The 27201-nt window shown below is 44.9% G+C and overlaps 1 protein-coding gene across 1 annotated transcript in view; it reads right to left on the bottom strand.

Annotated features, from left to right (window-relative positions):
- The window catches only part of MEGF6 (multiple EGF like domains 6), a 559396-nt gene that overhangs the window by 131936 nt on the left and 400259 nt on the right, over nucleotides 1–27201 (bottom strand). Inside the window, exon 6 of the mRNA XM_082273280.1 lies at nucleotides 14543–14665. Coding sequence (XP_082129406.1) covers nucleotides 14543–14665 — 123 coding nt within the window. The remainder of the gene's footprint in view (nucleotides 1–14542; nucleotides 14666–27201) is intronic.

Raw genomic sequence — 27201 nt, 5'->3', positions numbered from 1 at the left:
GCCAAACCCCTGAAAAACAACCCCACACCATAATCCCCCCTCCACCAAATTATTTGGGCCAGTGCACAAAGCAAGGTCCATAAAGACATGGATGAGCAAGTGTGGGGTGGAGGAACTAGACTGGCCTGCACAGAGTCCTGACCTCAACATGATAGAACATCTTTAGGATTAATTAGAGCAGGAACTTTCTCATCCATGTCTTTATGGACCTTGCTTTGCGCACTAGCCCAAATCATTTGGTGGAGGGGGCGTTATGGTGTGGGGTTGTTTTTCAGGGGTTGGGCTTGTGAAGGGTACTCTTAAGGCGTCAGCATACCAAGACATTTAAACAATTTCATGTTCCCAACTTTGGGACGGCCCCTTCCTGTTCCAACATGGCTGCGCACCAGTGCACAAAGCAAGGTCCATAAAGACGTGGTTGAACGAGTTTGGAGTGGAGGAACTTGACTGGCCTGCACAGAGTCCTGACCTCAACCCGATAGAACACCTTTGGGATGAATTAGAGCAGAGAATGCGAGCCAGGCCTTCTTGTCCAACATCAGTACCTAACCTAACAAATGCGGTTCTGGAAGAATGGTCAAACATTCCCATAGACACACTCCTAAACCTTGTGGACAGCCTTCCCAGAAGAGCAGAAGCTGTTATAGCTGCAAAGGGTGGGCTAACTGAATATTGAACCCTACGGACTAAGACTGGGATGCAATTAATGTTCATATGCGTATAAAGGTAGGTGTCCCAATACTTTTGGTAATATAGTACATATTGCATGCACTGGGTGGAGCATTAGCCTGGATTCACACTTACAGCACAAGTGTTTTAAGGTGATTTTGGATCTTTTTTGCACAACCGTAGATTCTTTAATATGTTTAAGCAAACAAAGCACTATAACAATACAGGTTATCAAAAAAAAAAAAAAAACAATACAGGTTATCGTGAGAGGGGGCTAAAAGCCCTCCAAACAAATCTAAAACCTTCTTAGAATAGAAGGCTCGCGCATGTCTCATTCCATCACATATCCCAAAAATTTGAGGAATGATCCTCACTTTATGACAGTGGGTGCCATGCAAATTAGTCCTTTACACAAGGGATTTTTCAAACTTTTCATTATGAGGGCCACATTGTATCAGGGCCGATCGTAGGGTAACAGACGCCTGGGTGCAGAAATACTTATGGCGCCCCCCCCCACACGTGGGCGTGGTCATCTTACTAACTCCTCCCCTTTTCCTAATGGGACCTGGAGGGGGGTCTCTCCAAGGAACACAGAGAGGGCCTCTGTTAGAGAGTCTGTTAGAAAGAGCCCCCCCAGGCCCCATTAGAGACTACAATGGTGTCGTATCATGGGACCTGGAGGGGGGTCTCTCGAACAGAGGTCATCTCTGTGTGCATTTTAAAGTCTATGTTAGAAAGACCCACCACCAGGCCCCGTTAGAGACTACAACGGAGTCTAATGTGGTGTCTGGCTCTGTGGCCTCTGTGGTGCCGGGCTCTGTGGCCTCTGTGGTGCCGGGCTCTGTGGTGCTGGGCTCTGTGGCCTCTGTGGTGCTGGCGGTGCTGGCTCTGTGGTGCTGGGCTCTGTGGCGCTGGGCTCTGTGGTGCTGGGCTCTGTGGCGCTGGGCTCTGTGGTGCTGGGCTCTGTGGCACTGGGCTCTGTGGTGCTGGGCTCTGTGGTGCTGGGCTCTGTGGCGCTGGGCTCTGTGGCGCTGGGCTCTGTGACGCTAAGCTCTGTGGTGCTGGGCTCTGTGGTGCTGGGCTCTGTGGCACTGGGCTCTGTGGCGCTGGGCTCTGTGGTGCTGGGCTCTGTGGTTCTGGGCTCTGTGGTGCTGGCTCTGTGGCACCCCGCGCACCCGCCCAGGATCGGCCCTGCATTGTATAATTTAAGGCTATTAATGGGCTAGAAAAAACCTAGTCCCCCTTATATCATATCCCCATTAAATTCAGGCTGACCAGGATCAGCTGTGATGCAAAAGATGCCTTTTTTTGTGGTTCCCATTTAATTATTTTGCTTCTTTATTTTTTTTTTTTTTGTATACGTGTTTCCCGGCCAATCTTGTAGTGACATTACATTGAAGAAGGTTACAAAATCTCTTCTTTTCTCAGCTAATGGACTTGGTGGCTGCACAGCGGTAACAGAACTGACGTCAGTGATGGATTCCTCACTGTCTGTGATTGTAGCTGGAGGACTTTCCCAGACTTGCAGAGCAAATTATCTTCTTGTGCCGATATATCATAGGTGTTAATGCAAGTTTCTGAGAGATGTTAGCTCATCATAAAAAAAAAAAAAAAAAAATGTATCCAGCCAAATTTTTAGGGCGTAAAATTCCTTTCTTCTGTGGCTTTCTTCGTACCCGAAAGCACTGCTAGTCAACTACATGGCTTTTTGTCACCCTGGCCTATGAGTTATTGCATAGTTGCCAACAGTCCCGATTGTCCCGGGACATTAGCTTTGTCCCGGAGTTTTTTGGGCGACCCATCAGATCACCGGGACGGCCGAAGCTTCCGGCTCCGAAAACATGGCTGCGGGATCTCCCTCTGGCTAGCAGGTCACTTCCCTGTGTACAGTGGAGAGAGGAGGGGCCTCTGACCCAAGCAGCTAATCAGCTTCTCTCTTCAGTGTACAAGCAAAGCAATTCACTTGTACACTGAAGCCGATTAGCTGCTGGATCGCACAGGCACCACAGAGCTGCCATCCACCCCTCTCTCTAAATCGTTAGTGAGCTGACAGCCAGAGGAGCAGGGGGAGATGCTGCAGGCACCACAGTTGCAGGTGAGTGGCCATGGGGTGATCTGCTGGACGTTTTTTGTGTTGGTGGGGGGGTACAGAGCTGTGTTGGGGTTGGAGGTGCACATCAAGTCCTGGAGCATGTCCGCCTCCTCTCTGACCCTCTCCTGTACCATGTCCACACCCTCTCTGACTGTCTTCTGTACCATGTCTGCACCTTCTCTGACCGTCTCCTGTACCATGTCCGTACCTTCTCTGACCGTCTCCTGTACCATGTCCGCACCCTCTCTGACCGTCTCCTGTACCATGTCCGCCCCCTCTCTGACCGTCTCCTGTACCATGTCCGTACCTTCTCTGACCGTCTCCTGTACCATGTCCGCACCCTCTCTGACCGTCTCCTGTACCATGTCCGTACCTTCTCTGACCGTCTCCTGTACCATGTCCGCACCCTCTCTGACCGTCTCCTGTACCATGTCCGCACCCTCTCTGACCGTCTCCTGTACCATGTCCGCCCCCTCTCTGACCGTCTCCTGTACCATGTCCGTACCTTCTCTGACCGTCTCCTGTACCATGTCCGCACCCTCTCTGACCGTCTCCTGTACCATGTCCGCACCCTCTCTGACCGTCTCCTGTACCATGTCCGCACCCTCTCTGACCGTCTCCTGTACCATGTCCGTACCCTCTCTGACCCTCTCCTGTACCATGTCCGCAAGCTCTCTGACTGTCTCCTGTACCATGTCCGTACCCTCTCTGACCATCTCCTGTACCTTGTCCACTCACTGACTGTCTCCTGTACCATGACTGTACCCTCTCTGACCGTCTCCTGTACCGTGTTTGCTCCCTCTCTGACCAAACTGATAAGAGGCATGGAGGAGCTCAGCTAAATGGAAAGATTAGAGGAACGGAGTTTATTCTCTCTTGAGAAGAGTGGATTAAGCGGGGATATGATCAACATTTATAAATACATAAGGGGGGATATGATTAACATGTACAAATACATAAGGGGGGATATGATCACCATGTATAAATACATAAGGGTGATATGATCTCCATGTATAAAAATACATAAGGGGGGGTATGATCACCATGTATAAATACATAAGGGGGGATATGATCTCCCTGTATAAATACATAAGGGGGGATATGATCTCCATGTATAAATACATAAGGGGGATATGATCAACATGTATAAATACATAAGGGGGGATATGATCTCCATGTATAAATACATAAGGGGGGATATGATCAATATGTATAAATACATAAGGGGGGATATGATCTTCATGTATAAATACATAAGGGGTCCATATAGTGAACTTGGTGTTGAGTTATTCACTATAAGGTCATCACAGAGGACAAGGGGGCACTCTTTACGTCTAGAGGAAAACAGATTTCGTCTCCAAATACAAAAAGGTTTCTTCACAGTAAGAGCTGTGACAATGTAGAATAGACTCCCTCCAGAGGTGGTTCTGGCCAGCTCACTAGATTGCTTTAAAAAAGTCCTGGATTCTTTCCTAAATGTACATAATATAACTGGGTACTAATATTTATAGGTAAAGTTGATCCAGGGAATATCTGATTGCCTCTCGGGGGATCAGGAAGGAATTTTTTTTCCCCTGCTGTAGTAAATTGGATCATGCTTTGCTGGGGATTTTTTGCCTTCCTCTGGATCAACTGCGGGTATAGCATTGTGTATATGGGATTGTATGGTTGGGTTTTCTTTAGTGTTTTTTTGTTTTTTTATTGGTTGAGCCAGATGGACTTGTGTCTTTTGTCAACCTGACTAACTATGTACAGTAACTATGTATGAGTGAAGTGGAACTGGCTGTTCCAGGAGGGGTGTCTGGATCATGAAACTGACAGAACAGAACCACAAATCATTTGGCCTGGTAAAAAAGCTCCCTGTAGCTATTTGCCCAAAGCTCAGATTTACATGTACATTGTTTGTGTGCTTCAGTGGCAGCCGATGCGTTAATGGCGCAGGGGCGCCGCCCCCCATCCATGCGTCCGGCCCCCTAATCTGCACGCATGGAGCTCAATGGGTTTTTTTTTTTTTAAATCACCTGATTTAGAGCCAGAGGCTCTAATAGGGTGATGCAAAGGGTGGTCCCGGGGCGCAGAGCAGTGCGCCCCCCGAGCTCACCCATTGTGTGACAATAGCGAATGAAAATTCGCTATTGTCACACGGATCCATCTCCTGGCCAATCAGGAAGCGGGTCTAATACCTGATCCCTGATTGGCCGCAAGGCAAACCCCATGCCATTGGCCGAGGAGGAGGCGGGAGGACTTGAGGAGACGTGCCGGGGGACTGAAGAGAAGCCGCCGCTGCTGCTCCAGATAAGTGCACTGGTCTCTGGGCCACACTGCATTGAAGGGGGCATGTAGGCTGGTCACTGCATTGAAGGGGGCATGTACACTGGTCACTGCGGTGAAGGGGGCATGTACGCTGGTCACTGCATTGAAGGGGGCATGTACGCTGGTCTCTGCATTGAAGGGGGCATGTACGCTGGTCACTGCATTGAAGGGGGCATGTAAGCTGGTCACTGCATTGAAGGGGGCATGTACGCTGGTCTCTGCATTGAAGAGGGCATGTACGCTGGTCACTGCATTGAAGGGGGCATGTACGCTGGTCTCTGCATTGAAGGGGGCATGTACGCTGGTCTCTGCATTGAAGGGGGCATGTAAGCTGGTCACTGCATTGAAGGGGGCATGTACGCTGGTCTCTGCATTGAAGAGGGCATGTACGCTGGTCACTGCATTGAAGGGGGCATGTACGCTGGTCTCTGCATTGAAGGGGGCATGTACGCTGGTCTCTGCATTGAAGGGGGCATGTACGCTGGTCACTGCATTGAAGGGGGCACGCTGGTCACCGTTTTGAAGGGGGCACACTGGTCACTGTGCATTGAAAGGGGGCACGCTGGTCTCTCTGCATTGAAAGGGGGCACGCTGGTTACTCTGCATTGAAAGGGGGCACGCTGGTCTCTCTGCATTGAAAGGGGGCATACTACTGTATACCTTAATTACTGAGGGCCCCTTTCACACTTTTGCGACCTCAAAGTCACACAATTTTTAACATCGTTTTTTGCCGCAAAGCAATGCCTATTACATTTTTCTGTTTGCGCCCCCCCCAAAAAATTTTGAGCACCAGCCGCCACTGGTGTGCTTTTTCCTGCCATAAGCTTCCATTATCTGTTTTGGGTGGACTGACCCTTTAAATCCATCCAGTCTTGCAGAATAACCCTGACACGTGTTTCTGTAAACAACATCACGAACGACTCGGAGACAACACTTCAACCACAGAGCCAACAACGCAGGTGTGATCCGCAACAGGCAAGGCTTTTATCCTGGCGATAAATTCCTGTAATTGGTGACGATGGACAGGTACAGATATGCAATTAACTGACATGTTTATGTCCAGGTTTCGGCACAGCTTATGCGATTTACGCTTTAATTGACCGTAATCTCTTCTCGCCGCTCTCAGGAAAGGCTTAACGTTTCCCCAACTGCGTGCAAACAAACTTCTTCTTCTTATCGATGGCATTACGCTCCAAAGAACATTTCTAGATACCTCTGCAGATCTACAGCTAGGGAGGATGTTGTCAGACAAAACTGTCCGTTCTTGGACGGCGCTCCTCGAGACAGATGCTACTGACAGCGAACGGCGCTGTGAAGGAATGACATCTGTCACTGAAGTGTCTGCCAAGCGCGGCCTGACCGCGGCCCCAGCAGATTGCGACTCGTTCAGGAGCTCGGGGAGTCGTGTCGTAATGACAGCAACAAAGCCGCACAGAGGAAATTTAATGTGATGATTTCATAAGCTGGCTTGCCAGCGCAATTAGAAGGAGATGTGTTCCTATTTCTGTACGCTTGGCTGGCTGATCGCTCGCCAGGCGGCCTGGCGGTAACCATTCTAGGGGGCAATCGGGGCACTAGAGGGCGCCAGAGTCTGCTGACAAATGCTGCAAGTTATCAAAGTTCAGGTGCCAAAGACATGGGGGTTGATTTATTAAAACTGGAGAGCGCAGAACCTGGTGCAGCTGTACATGGTAGCCAATCAGCTTCTAACTTCAGCTTGTTCCATTAAGGGTCCTTTCACACGGGCTTTCCGCCCGGCAGATTCCGTTTTGCTCAGTGGGGATCGATCCGCTGATCCCGCTGATCCCAGCTGAGCAGGCGGATGACAGGTCTGTCTCCGCTTTCTTTGCAGAGACAGACCTGTCAGATCTCCACTTTCCTCTATGGGAGATCGGATGAAAACGGACCATCTGTCCTGATTAGAGATCGACCGATTATCAACGGGGCCGATATGTAATTTCCCCAATATATCGGAAACGGCCGCTGAGGTTACCGATATTGCCGATATTTCAGAAAGTGCTGTACCGGAGTGATGCCTGCAGCTAGAGGCATTACCCCAGTACCGGCGTCCATAGCCAACGGTCGGCTGTCTTGCCTTTGGGGTGTGCAAGCTGTGCAGCCGCACAGGGCACCATGTGCAACAGGGGCGCCATTGGGCCATCACAGTTCGCAGATGATCAGGCCGCACAGCGGGAGGTAAGCAGCGACCATGGCATGGACAGGGTTAACACAGGCCGCGGCTTACCTCCCGCTGTGCGGCTGTGCCTCGGTCTCCTACTGCTTCAGCATTGAGCTGTGTATCTCACACAGCTCAACCACAGAGACGCCGCCGCTGACTGATCCCTCCTCCTCTCTGCAGGGACGCCAGAGAGAGATCGCCAGCTCCTCCTCCTCCCGGCCCTTCTCCCCCTCCTCCTCCTGGGTCTGCCCCGCCCGCACTCCCCAGGGATGTGTGGGTGGGAAGTTTGGGGGGCTATGATGTAAGGGGGGCTCTGTGTGGAGGGGGTCTCTGATGTAAAGGGGGCTCTGTGTGGGGGGGTCTCCTATGTAAGGGGGCTCTGTGGGGGGTCTCTGATGTGAGGGGGGCTCTGTGGGGGGGTCTCTGATGTAAGGGGGGGCTCTGTGTGGAGGGGTCTCTAATGTAAGGGGGGCTCTGTGTGGAGGAGTCTCTGATGTAAGGGGGGCTCTGTGTGGAGGGGTCTCTGATGTAAGAGGGGCTCTGTGTAGCGGGGTCTCTGTTGTAAGGGGGGGCTCTGTGGGGGTCTCTGATGTAAGGGGAGCTCTGTGTGGGGGATCTCTGATGTAAGGGGGTCTCTGATGTAAGGGGGGCTCTGTGGGGGGTCTCTGATGTAAGAGGGGCTCTGTGTAGCGGGGTCTCTGTTGTAAGGGGGGGCTCTGTGGGGGTCTCTGATGTAAGGGGAGCTCTGTGTGGGGGATCTCTGATGTAAGGGGGTCTCTGATGTAAGGGGGCTCTGTGGGGGGTCTCTGATGTAAGGGGGGCTCTGTGTAGCAAGGTCTCTGTTGTAAGGGGGGCTCTGTGGGGGTCTCTGATGTAAGGGGAGCTCTGTGTGGGGGATCTCTGATGTAAGGGGGTCTCTGATGTAAGGGGGGCTCTGTGGGGGGTGTCTGAATGTAAGGAGGGCTCTGTGTGGGGGGAGCTCTAATGTAAGGGGGCTCTGTGTGGGGGGTCTCTGATGTAAGGGGGGCTTTGTGTGGGGGGGCTCTGATGTAAGGGGGGGTTTGTGTGTGGGGGGGGCGCCGCAGGATTAGCTCGCACAGGGCGCCTGAACACCTAAGGCCGGCTCTGGATGCGGCTGAGAAGCCACTCGGCTGTCATTACACTCGGCCCTCATCCCACCAGGAGACCCGGGCAACCAGCCTGCATGGCCGCCGAAGACCCGTTCAAAGCCTCATTTGGCTCTGATCGGGTCTCCATGCAAAAACCCGGAAGTGATGTCATGACACACTTCCGGGTACTCGGCGCCAGATTCAAAAAAATGACAGCATTCAAAACAGCCAAACTTGGCGTTTTGAATGCTTTTAGGTGCAGAGGAGGGGTTTGGGGTCCTTTAGACCCCCCCCCCCCCCCAGATCCCTCCACAAGAGTACCTGTCAAATAAAAAAAAATTTAAAAATAAAAAATGTTTTAAATGTCCGAAAATATCGTCCCATATCGGCAATGAAAAAACAATATCGGTCGATCACTAGTCCTGATCCGATCCTTCAGACGGATGGAAAATAGGGTTTCCATCATTCTGGATTTCACAGACAGGATTGGATCGGATAGCAGTGGGTGTCAGCGGAGATAGGGCTTCATAGAGCATCCGATCAGATCCGCCTGAAAAACTGACAGATAGACCTGATCAGAAAGCCCGTGTGAAAGGGCCTAAAGTGTAACTCCACTTTTGTTGAGAAATAAACATTCCCCTCTGGGTGATCTTCGTACATTACAAGGATTATAACAAACTTTGTTGCAGATTCCAACCTTTTATTATTCTGAAGAAATCATTGTTTGTTCCTCGGTGCTGGGTGGGTGTAATGGGAGTGGTTTCATAATTATCTATCAGCTGTTCACCTGCAGGACTCTAATGAGGAAATCTGCTGGGCCCGCATCCCTTTAGACGTGTTCCTATTGGGAGGATCTCACCAAAAATGACATTTTTGTTGCAGGGGATGCCAGAAATCTGACTTGTATCTTAGTGCAGACTTCTGGGAAAATTGGTGAGCCAATCACACAAGCAGGATATTATGTTTCTGGGGGTGTGGTCAGTACACATTCTGGGGGTGTGGTCAGTATAAATTCTGTGTACAGAACAGCTCCAGGCGGCCATATTGCATTTTCAGAAATCTACAACAGCTGCAGATTGAAAAGGAAAGGTCATTTTTAACCACTTAAGCCCCGGAGGATTTTCCTGCTAAACGACCAGGGGGTATTTCGCGATTCGGCACTGCGTGACTTTAACAGACAATTGCGCGGTCGTGCGACGCTGTATCTAAACGAATTTGGCGTCCTTTTTTTCCCACAAACAGAGCTTTCTTTTGGTGGTATTTGATCACCCGTGCGATTTTTACTTTTTGCGCTATAAACAAAAAAAGAGCGTACATTTTGCAAAAATAACAATATTTTTCACATTTTTTTATATGAAATTCCCCAAAAAAAAATGTAAAAATCAAAATTTTTTAAAATTTTCGGCAATTTGTTTTATGCTACCTATGTTTGGTAAAAAAAAATTGCAAAAAGCGTATTTTGATTGGTTTGCGCAAAAGTTATCGCGTTTACTAACAAAGGGAAAGATTTCTGTCATTTTTGGTGTTTTTTTTTTAACGTGTAATGGCGGCGATCTGCGATTTTTTTTGCGGTACTGCGACATTGGGGCAGACAGATCGGACCCTTGACTGACATTTTTGACACTTTTGGGGTTACCAGTGACATTTCTACAGTAATCAGTGCTATACATATGCACTGTTACTGTAAAAATACACTGGTAGTGAAGGGGTTAACTTTATTTGGGAGGGAGGGGCTGTGTGTGTCCCTAGGGGCGTGCTTTCTACTGTGATTGGCTGTGGCTTGAGCTGTAAGGACACTGATCAACGGATCTACATAGTAGATCCATGTGATCAGTGTTTTTACAGCGAGGAGAATGACAGGTGGCTTGTTTACACAAGCTGCCTGACATTCTCCCTCTCCCCCGCCGATCGCCGAGTGACTGGCGGACATCGGGTCCGCTGGTCACACGCGCGGGGGGGTCCGTGACCGCGCGGGAGCGGGCGCGCGCTCGCTCCCCACAGCCTCACAGGCGAGCGACGTAGACCTACGTCACTCTGCCTGTGAGGGGCTGACTGCCGACGTAAATATACTGTGAGCAGTCGGCAAGCGGTTAATAACATTCAATTACAATATGATTTGTGTCACAATTGTATACGCTATATTGTTATTTCTTTATTTGCAGATTTTTTCCCCACAAAAGTGGAGTTACCCTTTAACCACTTCAGCTCCAGAAGGTTTTACCCGTCTTAATGACCAGGCCATTTTTTGCGATTCGGCACTGCGTTACTTTAACTAACAAATTGCGTGGTCGTGCGACGCTGCACAACTTACCCACAAATAGAGCTTTCTTTTGGGGGTATTTGATCAACTCTGAGATTTTTAGTTTTTGCGCTATAAATATAAAAACAGCAACAATTTTGAAAAAAAAAAAAAAAAAAAATTATATATATATTTTTTTTTTTTTTTTTTTTACTTTCTGCTATAAAACATTCCCAATAAAAAATGTTTTGTATCGGTTTAGGCCGATTTGTATTCTGCTACATATTTTTGGTAAAGAAAAAATCCCAAAAAGCATATAATAATTGGTTTGAGCAAAAGTTATCGCGTTTACATATTATGGGATAGATTTTTGGACTTTTTATTGTTTTTTTATTAGTAATGGCGGCGAACAGCGATTTTTATCGGGACTGCGACATTGCGGCGGACAGATCGGACCCCTAACTGACATTTTTGACACTTTTTGGTGACCAGTGACATTACTACAGTAATCCGTGCTAAATAATATGCACTGTTACTGTATAAATGACACTGGCAGGGAAGGGGTTAACACTGGGGGTGATGAAGGGGTTAAATGTGCTTTCTAACTGTGTGGGAGATGGATTGAACAGAGGCAGAGAGAGATCGGTGATTGAGCTTAGCTTAGCTGAATCACACGATCTTTCCCTGCCTCTCTGACAGGAGAGCCGTCTTGCATTGTTTACATTTCAGATGACTCTTCTGTCAGTCTAGCCAAAGATCACGGGAGGCCGGTGTCGATCGAGCGCGCTCCTCCCGCGGTCTGCCTCCCGCTGTGTCTAATCACAGCAGGAGCGCGGTTGCGGCGGCACGCGCGCGCCGCCGAGACCGTGTGCACATGCTTACGTAGATCTACCTGATTATGCGAAGCCGAGCCGCCCTGCCGCAGTAAATCTAAATGATGCTGGCCATGAGACTGAGGACATCTAATGGCAGAAAAAAGTACTGCAGGGGAAATCTCTGGATTAAAGGTGAACATGGCAGAAAAAGGATTGAATGGGCTATTCATTTTCATTTGTAATTTTTGGTTTTGGAATTCTGCATTAGGCCCCTTTCACACTTGTGCAACCTGAAAGTCACACGACTTTGACGCGACTTGAGGCAATGCCTGTGTAATCTTGAGGTCTATGGACCTCAAACCGCATCAAAGTCAGGCCAAAGTAGTGCAGGGACTATTTTGAAGTCTCGCAGATATGAACGGTACCCAGGGCTGCTGTTATAACCCACAGGGCCCCATACAGACACCCTGATATGGGGCCCGATACGGCCAATGCTTCAGGTATGAATGAACACAGTGAGTGATCGGTACTGATCACTCATTGTGTTCATTCAGCAGAGGAAGGGGCTGGTAAATATAATATGTTTACTGGACCCTTCCCCCACTCTCAACACAGTGAGTGATCGGTACTGATCACTCATTGTGTTCATTCAGCAGAGGAAGGGGCTGGTAAATATAACATGTTTACTGGACCCTTCCCCCACTCTCAACACAATGAGTGAACACAGTGAGTGATCGGTACTGATCACTCATTGTGTTCATTCAGCAGAGGAAGGGGCTGGTAAATATAACATGTTTACTGGACCCTTCCCCCACTCTCAACACAATGAGTGAACACAGTGAGTGATCGGTACTGATCACTCATTGTGTTCATTCAGGAGAGGAAGGGGCTGGTAAATATAACATATTTACTGGACCCTTCCCCCACTCTCAATCTTGAAGTATCCTGTTGTGTGCTTGCAGCTACCGGTGGGAAGGAGAAGAGTGAAGCCGAAAGCACTGCGAGGGCAGGGGGGGCACACAGGGGGGCCTGGGCAGCAGGGAGAGACGTATGGTTTACAGGAAAGGTGATCAGTGTGGCGAAGGAGGGGGGGGGGTTACTGGAACCGATCCTTTGTATGGCCCTCTCTACAGCAGCTGACAGCCAACGGGATGGAAAGGAGAAGAAGCCAGCTTTCAGCTGCTGCAGGGGAGATCCATTCAGGGGATTGGTCCCAGTAATTGCCCCTCTGCCGCACTAATCCTCCTCCCTGCCCACATCGATTCACCCTGCTGCCTGGGCCCCCCTGCTGGCCCGGGCCCCGTACAGAAGGACTGGTGGTACCCCCTTATCTAATGCCCTGACGGTACCCATTGGAAATCATGGGGTACGTCTTTGCAGTCCCAAGACACAGGAGAAGTCGAACAAGTGTGAAAGGGTCCTAAAAGGGTCAGTCCAAGGATCACCCTTTAACCACTTCTGGACCGGAAGGATTTGCCCCCTTAATGACCAGGCCATATTTTGCGATTCAAGACTGCGTTATTTAAAAGGACAATTGCGCGGTCGTGCGACGCTGTACCCAAATAAAATTGACATCCTTTTTTCCCCACAAATAGAGCTTTCTTTTGGTAGTATTTTTTTAGTAAATTTTTTTTTTTTAGAGGTAGTACTCTTGTGGAGGGATCTGGGGGTCTAAAAGACCCCCAAACCCCTCCTCTGCACTTAACCACTTAAGCCCCGGAAGATTTTACCCCCTTCCTGACCAGGGCCTATTTTGCGATTCAGCACTGCGTGATTTTAACGGACAATTGCGCGCTCGTGCGACGCTATACCTAAACGAATTTGACGTCCTTTTTTCCCCACAAACAGAGCTTTCTTTTGGTGGTATTTGATCACCTGTGCGATTTTTATTTTTTGCGCTATAAACAAAAAAAGAGAGACAATTTTGAAAAAAAAATAATAAATTTCACATTTTGCTATATGACATTCACCAAAAAAAATAATTAAAAATCAAAATATTTTAACATTTTAGGCCAATTTGTTTTCTGCTACACATTTCTGGTTAAAAAAAAAAAGAAAATCGCAATAAGCGTATTTTGATTGGTTTGTGCAAAAGTTATCGCATCTACTAACTACGGGAAAGATTTATGTAATTTTTATTGTTTTTTTTACTAGTAATAGCGGCGATCAGCAATTTTTTACAGGTCTGAGACATTGCCGGGGACAGATCGGACCCCTAACTGACATTTTTGACACTTTTGGGGGGGACCAGTGACATTACTACAGTAATCAGTGCTACAAATATGCTCTGTTACTGTAATAATGACACTGGCAGGGAAGGGGTTAAATGTGTACCTAGGGGCGTGTTTCTAACTGTGGGGGACGTGGCTTGTGAAATGATCATAGAGACCTGTGATCCTATATAGAAGGATCACAGGGGCTCTGTGATCATTCCAGGGAGAAGAACGGTCGGCTGTGTTTACAACAGCTGACCGTCCTTCTCTCACAGCGGGGGGGGGGGGGGGGGGGGGGGCGATCGCGGGTGTCAGGCGGCATTCGGAGCCGCCTGCCCCGTGCATCAGCTTCCCTGCTCACGAGCGTGGGGCGCGAGCGCGCGGCGGCGCGCGCTCGTCCCCTAGCTGCAGGCGTGCGACAGGTGGCGGCGCGCGCTCGTTCCCTAGCTGCAGGCGTCCGACCGACGTAGGAGCGACTGCGGGGGGCGGTTGGCAACAGGTTAATCACAGATGCAGCACCTTTTTTTTTTTCACTGCTCCAGATCTATTCTACTTGGACAAGCTGCAGCAGAGGACTAACCGCACGCTAGTAAATGTTCATATTTCTGCCCATTAAATGCACAATAAAAAGTATTTTTATTTTCACAGAAACAATCATTTTTTTAATATCATCGCAGAGCTATGTGGCCTATTTATTTACAGCCGTGCTTAGTGGAACCCTTTAAATTTTTATAGAAGAGGCACATCGGAACGGTGCTTAAAATGTAAAGGTTTTACAAGCAGCTCTTGTAAACGTTCCAAGCCAGCCAGGAAGGAAAAAAAAAAAAAAAGCGCAGAGCGCTGCCAAAGGGATAAACGGCAATGATAACCCCCCCCCCCCCCTGAAATGGAACGCTGGATGGAGATTACTTACGGATGCAGGACCTGCTGTCCGCATGGAGGCGGAAGCCCGCTTTACACTCGCAGTGATACGACCCCGGGGTGTTGACGCAGCGCTGCTGGCAGCCGCCGTTATGGACCTGGCACTCGTCGACATCTAGGACAGAGAAAGAGAATAGGAGATTAACAGCTGGACCATAACCATTTCACCATTGTTGGGGGAAAATAAAAAAAAAATGGTAATAATCGTTTTCAAATATTATTGTCTGAAAATAAAAAGGCAAAACGTAGCGAAATTCTCACGTAAATAACCTCAATAGGGGACCATTAAAAAGGGAACCGAAAACGACTTATTTTTGTTATGCAGAAAGTATCATATAAAGCAAATCGCTTTACGGAGTCAAAGACAAATTCTCTTCATTTCCGCTTCACATTCTGCTGCTGCGGTTTAGGAGGCCTAAAGTGCGTGTAACCTGAAATCACCTTTCCCGGGATGTTTGCCACCTCGTTTCACTATGTAGCGCCCTCCTAGAGTAGTGTAGGCTGTTAGATACATTTAGTTCGCTCCTCTGTAATCAGCGGAGCAAGGATTGATGGTTTGTAGGCAGATGCAGTCTACTTTCTTCACTGTAGGTGGCGCTCTTCTGCAGTGGCACTGCAGTTGGAGAGGAAGTCAAGAGTAACATAGGTTTTGGGTCACTAAGGAAGCTATCCAATTGGATGCTGCCACCCCATGTGACCAGGGGCGTAGATCATTTTTTTTCCTGGGGTGGGGGGTTCAGCCTTGAGTACCCACGCTGTGACACATTGTGGTGTGTATATATACAGTGTATATAGCGCCCCCAGCAGGCACATCTGTTAGTGAAGCATATAGTAAACATGGCTTCAATGCCAGCCGGGCCCTGCCTGTCAGCTTCGTGGATGAGACAGGTGGTCTTCCCAGTGGCAGTGCGGCCCCCACAGCCCCCCCCCCCTACACTAGCCTAGCTGCTGTGAAATTGGCCAATGCTCTGGGGGGGTTGGACCCCCCTGACCCTCCCCTTTTCTATACCTCTGCATGTGACTCTAGCAGCCATCTTGGGTCAGGCAGAGTCTATTTAAGGCCCTGGCTCCCAGGTTTGGCATTCATTTTGTGTGAGATGGTAGAGTAAGGACAGGTACCCTGCCTGATAGGGATAGAACTAGCGGGGCAGGTCAAGGTTCCTTACGAGAAAGGAAAGCGTAGGGCTTGCAACTTCTATGGACATCTTCCTGCTTGGGCACAAAAACCGGCCGGGCCACATTCTGCCCCTCTCAACAGGAAGTTAAGAGTAACATAGTTCCTCTAAGGTTTTTTGGGTCACCAAGAAAGCTATCCAATTGGATACTGCCACCCCATGTGGCTAGCAGCCACCCTGGGTTAGGCAGAGCCTATTTAGGGCCCTGGCTCCCAGGTTTGGCATGCATTTTGTGAGATGGTAGAGTAAGGACAGGTACCCCACCTGATAGGGATAGAACTATCGGCAAGGGAAAGGTTCCTGATAAGGAAAGCGTAGGGCTTGCAACTTCTATGGACATCTTCCTGCTTGGGCAAAAGATGGCCAGGTCGTATTCTGCCCCTCTCAACCGGAAGTCAAAAGTAACAGTTCTACTAAGGTTTTTTGGATGACTAAGGAAGCTATCTAATTGTATGCTGCCACCCCATGTGACTCTGGCAGCCATCTTGGGCCAGGCAGAGCCTATTTAAGACCCTAAACCTCAGGTTTGGCGTGCATTTTGTGAGTGGGTAGAGTAAAGACTGGTACCCCACCTGATATGGATAGAACTAGTCGCAGCAAAAGGTTCCTGATGAGAAAGGAAAGCATAGGGCTTGAAACTTCTATGGACATCTTCCTGCTTGGGCACAAAACATCCAGGCCACATTCTGCCCCTCTCAACGGGAAGTCAAAAGTAACACAGTTCCTCCTTTGGGTCACTAAAGGAAGCTATCCAATTGAATGCTGCCACCCCATCTGACTCTAGCAGCCATCTTAGGTCAGGCAGATTCTATTTAAGGCCCTGGCTCCCAGATTTGGCAAGCATTTTGTGAGATGGTAGAGTAAGGACAGGTACCCCCTGATAGGGATAGAACTAGCAGCAGGGAAATGTTCGTGATGAGGAAGGAAAGCGTAGGGCTGGAAATTTTCATGCTTGGGCAGAAGATGGCCAGGCCACATTCTGCCCCTCTCAACAGGAAGTCAAGAATAACATAGTTACTCTAAGATTTTTTGGGTCACTAAGGAACCTATCCAATTGGATGCTGACATCCTATGTGACCCTAGCAACCATCTTGGGTCAGGCAGAGTCCATTTAAGGCCCTAACTCCCAGGTTTGGCATGCATTTTGTGAGATGGCAGATGAAGGACAGGTACCCCCCTGATAGGGATAGAACTAGCAGCAGGAAAATGTTCCTGATGAGGAAGGAAAGCGTAGATCTTACAACTTCTCTGGACATATTCCTGCTTGGGCATAAGATAGCCAGGTCGCATTCTACTAAGGAAGCTATCCAATTGGATGCTGTCACCCCATGAGACTCTATCAGTCATCTTGGGTCAGGCAGAGCCTATTTAGAGCACTAACTGCTAGGTTTGGCATGCATTTTGTGAGTGGGTAGAGTAAGGACAGGTACCCCGACTGATAGGGATAGTACGAGCGGCAGGGAAAGGTTCCTGACAAGGAAGGAAAGCGTAGGGCTTGCAACTTCTCTGGACATCTTCCTGCTTGGGAACAAGATGGCCAGGCCGCATACTGTCCCCTCAACAGGTGCTGAAACATGCTCTCTACACGCTGTTGGAACTGTGAGTGTTCCTGGTTGGGTTGTCTTCCCACCAAGTTTGTTTGTGAACTGCCTTTGCATTATTTCAACACAAGTTATTTCATCACACTGGGACTGTGTGTGTTATTGCTGCTGCACCCCATCCTTCAAGTGTCTCTGATAACTTCTCCCCTCTATTTTAGAGAATTATAGAAGAACAGAGCAGGCAGCCTAAATATTTATAGAACTCCAGCCAATCCCTGGGGAGGTGTGCCCAGAAGGTGATGGAAGAGCTCATAAATAGCCTGTGGCCTAACACAGGGTCGCAGAGTTCCTAGGTCCAGTCCTGCTGGAGGAGACCGCTGTGCTTGGACTCTGATATCTGAAGGTGCCACCTAGAAGACATTGAGGTCCCAATTGAGGCTTCAGCTGGGGGGCATCTTCGCAAAAGTTTAGTCCTGGAATCAGCATGGGTCTGGAGAAGCTCACTGGAGAGTACCAGGAGGAAGTTGGGGGAAAGGTGTCCAAGGTGGTGTGAGTTCCTGTCTCCCTCACTATAGAGTGTCCAGTGGATATTGGAAAGGAGGCAACCAATGATCTTGTGGCCATGTGAGTAAATGACCCCAGTGCTGGAAGTTGGTGACCGTGGGTCCTTTGAGTAAACTCCTAGACCCCTATCAGCATGAGAGACTATGAGAATTTTTTGTGTAGCTCAGAAAGCTAGAGAAGACTCCTCAAAGTGTTCAGTTCTACGGTAACCCATGCGCCCTCACCCTATCCAAATCCCATGTGCCAATAAAACCCATAAAGAGACACCCCTAGACTGTTCCTTTGAGCCAGTGAAAGTGTGAAGAAAATCCAGATGACAGCGGATAAATCATTGTTGTTAAGGACGCGGTGGCTGCCCGCTCCTTAACAACCAGCTATTCTTCACAAAGAATTTGGACTGATCTTTTTTTTTTTTCTCGATTATGATATTTTTTTTTATTATGATATTATTGATATTTTTGCTTAAAATTCGTTATAAAAATTTGAATTTGTTAGAAAAATTGGAATCCATTTGAAAAATTTGAATCTGTTTGAAAACGTATACACTAAACAAAACTGAATGAAACTAATTTTGTTACGAATGCAACAAAATAAGATTAGTAATGTAACAAATCGATCCGAAACTAAAGTCAATTTTTCATTAGGCACATGTCTATTTACTACAACTTTAAGTAAAATAGTCTCCTGCAAGTTGGCTTCACACGGACTGAATGGTAGAGCAGAATTGGGAGAGACTCTCGTGTCTCCGGTCTCAGTAGCAGTTCGTGTCATCAGTCACATTGTACAGTAAAACATCCCTTCTGGAGTTTGTTAATGCTGGGTGGAATTCAGTTGTTGGACGATTCCTCGAAGGTCGCTCGTCTTTTGGCCATGGAGTCTCTCCTAAGTGGCTCTGCGTTGCCCTGACGACTGTCGGAAACGTACAGAAAGTGCATTCTTCATGGAGAAGCCGGCTACATATGTTACATAGTTTCTTAATACCCCATCTTGTATCCATTTTCCATGCCTATTTTAGATATTATCTGCAGTGCTTCTGGAATGTTTTCAGGGTCACAGCAAGACCGCGCTGGACAACCGCCAGATGATCTATAGGATGAGTTCTGGATCCCAAAAGAGCAAAAGTCTAATAAAACACATCCGACCAAGACCGCTATCAGAAAATAGGTACCGGGGGATGGGGAGTGCACTCAGCGTGACTTCTGCAGGCAAACCACAGACCTCATAGTCTGGAGGCAGTTCACCCAATTACACATGCGTAGAATGACAAAACGTATTTCATTTTGTTTCGATTTGTTATTTACATAAATTCTAAAAAAATTGTTTAATTTGTTTTAGGAATTAATTTTGTTTATTCAAATTGATTCAAATGTCTTTCGAATTCAAATCGAATTCCATTCAAAATCAAATTTATTCTATTCGAAATTTGAATTTTGGAAGATCGTTATATTCTTTCTATTCCATTTTATTCTATAGTTTTTTGTATTTTCTATTCTGTTCTTTTCTATTCTATCCTATACTTTTCTATTCTATTCGAATTCAAATTCGAATTTATTCTATTAAAAACTCAAATTTATTCTGTTTATAAAATTCATATTTCGGAAAACGGTTACCGTATATACTTGAGTATAAGCCGAGTTTTTCAGCATGTTTTTTTTTTATGCTGAAAAAGCCCCCCTCGCATTATACTCGAGTCACTGTCTGACTTACCTTTTAAAGATGGCGCCGCCCTGCGCCAACACATCACCACGCATCCGCCGCCTGTGTTTGGGCTTTCCCAAGCATCGGCGGCGCATGCGCGGTGACGTGTTGCGCCGGGGCGGCGCCATTTTTATATGTAAGGAGCCTCACCAACAGACTCCTCCGCAGCCCCTGCATTTCCTCATGCAGTGCTGTGGGCATGGTACAGGACATTCTCCTGTACCATGTCCGCAGCACTGCATCTCCTGTACAATCTGTGTCATGCCTGTGTACCATCACCTGTGCACCATCTCCTGTACAATCTGTGCCCTGCCTGTGTACCAACCTGTGCCATGCCTGTGTACCATCTGCTGTACAATCTGTGCCATGCCTGTGTACCAACCTGTGCCATGCCTGTGTACTATCTGCTGTACAATCTGTGCCATGCCTGTGTACCATCACCTGTGCACCATCTCCTGTAAAATCTGTGCCATGCCTGTGTGTCAACCTGTGCCATGCCTGTGTACCATCTGCTATACAATATGTGCCATGCCTGTGTACCATCTGCTATACAATATGTGCCATGCCTGTGTACCAACCTGTGCCATGCCTGTGCACCATCTCCTGTACAATCTGTGCCATGCCTGTGTGTCAACCTGTGCCATGCCTGTGCACCATCTGCTGTACCATCTGTGCCATGTCTGTGTACCATCACCTGTGCCATGCCTGTGTACCATTTCCTGTACCATCACCTGTGCCATGCCTGTACCATCTCTTGTGCCATGCCTGCACCATCTCCTGTACCATCACCTGTGCCATGCCCAAACCATCTCCTGTGCCATGCCTGTACCATCTCCTGTACCATGCCCACAGCCCTGTATCTCCTTCACCATGCTCGCAGCCCCTGTTTTGGGTCTCGTGGTGGTCCAGTTGGGTCCAGTAGCTGCTGCATTTCCCACCCTAGGTTTATACTCGAGTCAATAAGTTTTACCGTTTTTTTGTGGTAAAATTAGGGGCCTCGGCTTATACTCGAGTATATACGGTATATTGTTATATATTTTTCTGTTGTTTATTCTATTCTAATCTATTCTATTATTTTCTATTCTATTCAAATTCAAATGTATTCTATTTGAAATTTAAATTTCAGAAGATGGTTATATTCTTTCTATTTGATTCTATATTTTATTCTATACTATTCTATTCCTTTATTTCCTATTCTATTCTATTTTCTGTTCTTTTATTTTCTATTGAATTTTGTTCTGTTTTACTCTATTATTTATTTTCTGTTCTATCCCTTTTTTTTCTATTCTTTTATTTTGCATTTTATTCTTTTCTATTCTATTCATTTATTTTCTATTCTATTCTCTTCGGAAATTTAGAATTTATTTAGAAAAGTATTCAAATCAAATTCAAATAGTTTTCTAATCAAATTCGAAAACTATTTGAATTTCATTTGAAAACTATTTGAATTCGAATTTCGCCCTAAACTTTGATTATTTCCTATACTTTTCTATTCTATTCAAATTCAAATTTATTCTATTCAAAATTCAAATTCATTCTTTTTAAAATTCATATTTCGGAAAATGGTTATATTGTTATATTCGATTCTATTCTTTTCTGTTGTTTATTCTATTCTAATCTATTCTATTATTTTCTATTCTATTCAGATTTAAAATGTATTCTATTAGAAATTTAAATTTCAGAAGATGGTTATATTCTTTCTATTTTATTCTATTGGATTCTATCTTTTATTCTATACTATTCTATTCCTTTATTTCCTATTCTATTTTATTTTATTCTGTTCTTTTATTCTCTATTGTATTTTGTTCTGTTTTACTCTATTCTTTTATTTTTTTTCTATCCCTTTTTTTTCTATTCTTTTATTTTGTATTATATTCTATTTTATTCTTTTCTATTCTATTCCTTTATTTTCTATTGTATTATCTTTTCTTCGGAAATTGGAATTTGATTTGAAAACGATTCGAATTCGAATTTTGCCCAAAATTTTGATTCATTATTTTGGATTCGTTTATATTCGTTACTATTAGAAATTTTGATACTATCGAATTTCCAGAATAACGAAAAACCCGTCCGAATTTCAATTCGCAACAAAACGACCCTCACATATCTATACCCATACAAGGTCAAGTGGGATGGATAGAGTGGGAAAGGCTTAGAACCTCCATAGAGTAGTAGACAGAGCAGAGAAATACTCACCTATTTGCATTTGTTGCTCCTTTTCTGGCTGGATAACTGAGAGGTTGCTCCCTCTCTGGCAACTTTCTGCAGCATTTCCATGGGATAGAAGTCCCCTTTGTATTGGCCAGGTGTAAATTCTAGTCCTTGCTGGGGGGATGTACCTTAAGAAAAGGGTGTACCCTGGTGTCACCAGAACAGGAAGTGAGGAAAATCTCCCCAGAGGGGACACAGAAAACCCCAAACCCTGACAAAGCTTCTAATCCTTTCACACCTAATACAAAATCATAAAGTTTTAGCTAGAGATGGTCACGTTGTGTATTATAGGCCTACAATTCTTAGTAATTACTGACTTAAACCTGACCAAAACAAGACTCTAGTAGACATCCCAGATGTGATAAATTTGAAACACAAACGCATGAATTATAATCTAATCAATAATATAATTGTATTATATAATATATAATATACATATATATATAATATACACATATATATATATATATATATATATATATATATATATATATATATATATATATATATATATATATATAAAGGAGGTGATACAATGTAATCTGAAATTATATATAATAAATTTATATTTTATATATATATTATATATATATATATATATATATATATATATATATATATATATAAAATACATATATATATATATAAATATATATATATATATAAAATATATAATTTCAGATTACATTGTATCACCTCCTTTTTATGTGTTTGTGTAAACTTTTGAATTTCCCTCCCAGTTCCGCTCCCATGCACCATTGCTGCTGCAGGGAACGGAACCAGGAAGTCATCAGAGCGACGGACGAGCGGCGGGGATCTCGGCGGCGATCACAGCAATGGGAGATCATCGCTGGATCGCCAGGAGAAGGTAAGGAACCCCGCTGCGCGCTCTGCACATCTACCCCGAGCGTGACTCGGGGATACCGATAGTAGCATGGAAAAACCACCCCGAGTCACGCTCGGGGATACCGCTAAGGGAGTTAAAGGGAGTGACCCTAATCTCAGCTTGTTACCTGTATAAAAGACACCTGTCCACAGAAGCAATCCATTAATCAGATTCCAATCTCTCCACCATGGCCAAGACCAAAGAGCTGTCCAAGGAGGTCAGGGAGAAGACCGTAGACCTACACAAGGCTGGAATGGGCTACAAGACCATCGCCAAGCAGCATGGTGACAGGGTGACAACAGTTGGTGCGATTATTCGTAATAAGAAGAAACACAAAATACCTGCCAATCTCCCTCGGTCTGGGGCTCCATGCTGGATCTCACCTTGTGGAGTTTCAATGAACATGAAAACGGTGAGGAATCAGCCCAGAACTACACGGGAGAATCTGGTCAATGATCTCAAGGCAGCTGGGACCATAGTCACCAAGAAAACAATTGGTAACACAGTACACCGCGAACGACCGGAAACGTACAGAAAGTGCATTCTTCATGGAGAAGCCGGCTACATATGTTACATAGTTTCTTAATACCCCATCTTGTATCCATTTTCCATGCCTATTTTAGATATTATCTGCAGTGCTTCTGGAATGTTTTCAGGGTCACAGCAAGACCGCGCTGGACAACCGCCAGATGATCTATAGGATGAGTTCTGGATCCCAAAAGAGCAAAAGTCTAATAAAACACATCCGACCAAGACCGCTATCAGAAAATAGGTACCGGGGGATGGGGAGTGCACTCAGCGTGACTTCTGCAGGCAAACCACAGACCTCATAGTCTGGAGGCAGTTCACCCAATTACACATGCGTAGAATGACAAAACGTATTTCATTTTGTTTCGATTTGTTATTTACATAAATTCTAAAAAAATTGTTTAATTTGTTTTAGGAATTAATTTTGTTTATTCAAATTGATTCAAATGTCTTTCGAATTCAAATCGAATTCCATTCAAAATCAAATTTATTCTATTCGAAATTTGAATTTTGGAAGATCGTTATATTCTTTCTATTCCATTTTATTCTATAGTTTTTTGTATTTTCTATTCTGTTCTTTTCTATTCTATCCTATACTTTTCTATTCTATTCGAATTCAAATTCGAATTTATTCTATTAAAAACTCAAATTTATTCTGTTTATAAAATTCATATTTCGGAAAACGGTTACCGTATATACTTGAGTATAAGCCGAGTTTTTCAGCATGTTTTTTTTTTATGCTGAAAAAGCCCCCCTCGCATTATACTCGAGTCACTGTCTGACTTACCTTTTAAAGATGGCGCCGCCCTGCGCCAACACATCACCACGCATCCGCCGCCTGTGTTTGGGCTTTCCCAAGCATCGGCGGCGCATGCGCGGTGACGTGTTGCGCCGGGGCGGCGCCATTTTTATATGTAAGGAGCCTCACCAACAGACTCCTCCGCAGCCCCTGCATTTCCTCATGCAGTGCTGTGGGCATGGTACAGGACATTCTCCTGTACCATGTCCGCAGCACTGCATCTCCTGTACAATCTGTGTCATGCCTGTGTACCATCACCTGTGCACCATCTCCTGTACAATCTGTGCCCTGCCTGTGTACCAACCTGTGCCATGCCTGTGTACCATCTGCTGTACAATCTGTGCCATGCCTGTGTACCAACCTGTGCCATGCCTGTGTACTATCTGCTGTACAATCTGTGCCATGCCTGTGTACCATCACCTGTGCACCATCTCCTGTAAAATCTGTGCCATGCCTGTGTGTCAACCTGTGCCATGCCTGTGTACCATCTGCTATACAATATGTGCCATGCCTGTGTACCATCTGCTATACAATATGTGCCATGCCTGTGTACCAACCTGTGCCATGCCTGTGCACCATCTCCTGTACAATCTGTGCCATGCCTGTGTGTCAACCTGTGCCATGCCTGTGCACCATCTGCTGTACCATCTGTGCCATGTCTGTGTACCATCACCTGTGCCATGCCTGTGTACCATTTCCTGTACCATCACCTGTGCCATGCCTGTACCATCTCTTGTGCCATGCCTGCACCATCTCCTGTACCATCACCTGTGCCATGCCCAAACCATCTCCTGTGCCATGCCTGTACCATCTCCTGTACCATGCCCACAGCCCTGTATCTCCTTCACCATGCTCGCAGCCCCTGTTTTGGGTCTCGTGGTGGTCCAGTTGGGTCCAGTAGCTGCTGCATTTCCCACCCTAGGTTTATACTCGAGTCAATAAGTTTTACCGTTTTTTTGTGGTAAAATTAGGGGCCTCGGCTTATACTCGAGTATATACGGTATATTGTTATATATTTTTCTGTTGTTTATTCTATTCTAATCTATTCTATTATTTTCTATTCTATTCAAATTCAAATGTATTCTATTTGAAATTTAAATTTCAGAAGATGGTTATATTCTTTCTATTTGATTCTATATTTTATTCTATACTATTCTATTCCTTTATTTCCTATTCTATTCTATTTTCTGTTCTTTTATTTTCTATTGAATTTTGTTCTGTTTTACTCTATTATTTATTTTCTGTTCTATCCCTTTTTTTTCTATTCTTTTATTTTGCATTTTATTCTTTTCTATTCTATTCATTTATTTTCTATTCTATTCTCTTCGGAAATTTAGAATTTATTTAGAAAAGTATTCAAATCAAATTCAAATAGTTTTCTAATCAAATTCGAAAACTATTTGAATTTCATTTGAAAACTATTTGAATTCGAATTTCGCCCTAAACTTTGATTATTTCCTATACTTTTCTATTCTATTCAAATTCAAATTTATTCTATTCAAAATTCAAATTCATTCTTTTTAAAATTCATATTTCGGAAAATGGTTATATTGTTATATTCGATTCTATTCTTTTCTGTTGTTTATTCTATTCTAATCTATTCTATTATTTTCTATTCTATTCAGATTTAAAATGTATTCTATTAGAAATTTAAATTTCAGAAGATGGTTATATTCTTTCTATTTTATTCTATTGGATTCTATCTTTTATTCTATACTATTCTATTCCTTTATTTCCTATTCTATTTTATTTTATTCTGTTCTTTTATTCTCTATTGTATTTTGTTCTGTTTTACTCTATTCTTTTATTTTTTTTCTATCCCTTTTTTTTCTATTCTTTTATTTTGTATTATATTCTATTTTATTCTTTTCTATTCTATTCCTTTATTTTCTATTGTATTATCTTTTCTTCGGAAATTGGAATTTGATTTGAAAACGATTCGAATTCGAATTTTGCCCAAAATTTTGATTCATTATTTTGGATTCGTTTATATTCGTTACTATTAGAAATTTTGATACTATCGAATTTCCAGAATAACGAAAAACCCGTCCGAATTTCAATTCGCAACAAAACGACCCTCACATATCTATACCCATACAAGGTCAAGTGGGATGGATAGAGTGGGAAAGGCTTAGAACCTCCATAGAGTAGTAGACAGAGCAGAGAAATACTCACCTATTTGCATTTGTTGCTCCTTTTCTGGCTGGATAACTGAGAGGTTGCTCCCTCTCTGGCAACTTTCTGCAGCATTTCCATGGGATAGAAGTCCCCTTTGTATTGGCCAGGTGTAAATTCTAGTCCTTGCTGGGGGGATGTACCTTAAGAAAAGGGTGTACCCTGGTGTCACCAGAACAGGAAGTGAGGAAAATCTCCCCAGAGGGGACACAGAAAACCCCAAACCCTGACAAAGCTTCTAATCCTTTCACACCTAATACAAAATCATAAAGTTTTAGCTAGAGATGGTCACGTTGTGTATTATAGGCCTACAATTCTTAGTAATTACTGACTTAAACCTGACCAAAACAAGACTCTAGTAGACATCCCAGATGTGATAAATTTGAAACACAAACGCATGAATTATAATCTAATCAATAATATAATTGTATTATATAATATATAATATACATATATATATAATATACACATATATATATATATATATATATATATATATATATATATATATATATATATATATATATATATATATAAAGGAGGTGATACAATGTAATCTGAAATTATATATAATAAATTTATATTTTATATATATATTATATATATATATATATATATATATATATATATATATATATATAAATACATATATATATATATAAATATATATATATATATAAAATATATAATTTCAGATTACATTGTATCACCTCCTTTTTATGTGTTTGTGTAAACTTTTGAATTTCCCTCCCAGTTCCGCTCCCATGCACCATTGCTGCTGCAGGGAACGGAACCAGGAAGTCATCAGAGCGACGGACGAGCGGCGGGGATCTCGGCGGCGATCACAGCAATGGGAGATCATCGCTGGATCGCCAGGAGAAGGTAAGGAACCCCGCTGCGCGCTCTGCACATCTACCCCGAGCGTGACTCGGGGATACCGATAGTAGCATGGAAAAACCACCCCGAGTCACGCTCGGGGATACCGCTAAGGGAGTTAAAGGGAGTGACCCTAATCTCAGCTTGTTACCTGTATAAAAGACACCTGTCCACAGAAGCAATCCATTAATCAGATTC

This window comes from Pelophylax lessonae, assembly GCF_965119305.1.
Source record: "Pelophylax lessonae genome assembly, chromosome: 12".
Lineage (NCBI taxonomy): Eukaryota > Metazoa > Chordata > Amphibia > Anura > Ranidae > Pelophylax > Pelophylax lessonae.
The sequence above is the reverse complement of the archived record's forward strand: the minus strand, read 5'-3'. Positions and strand labels throughout refer to the sequence as shown.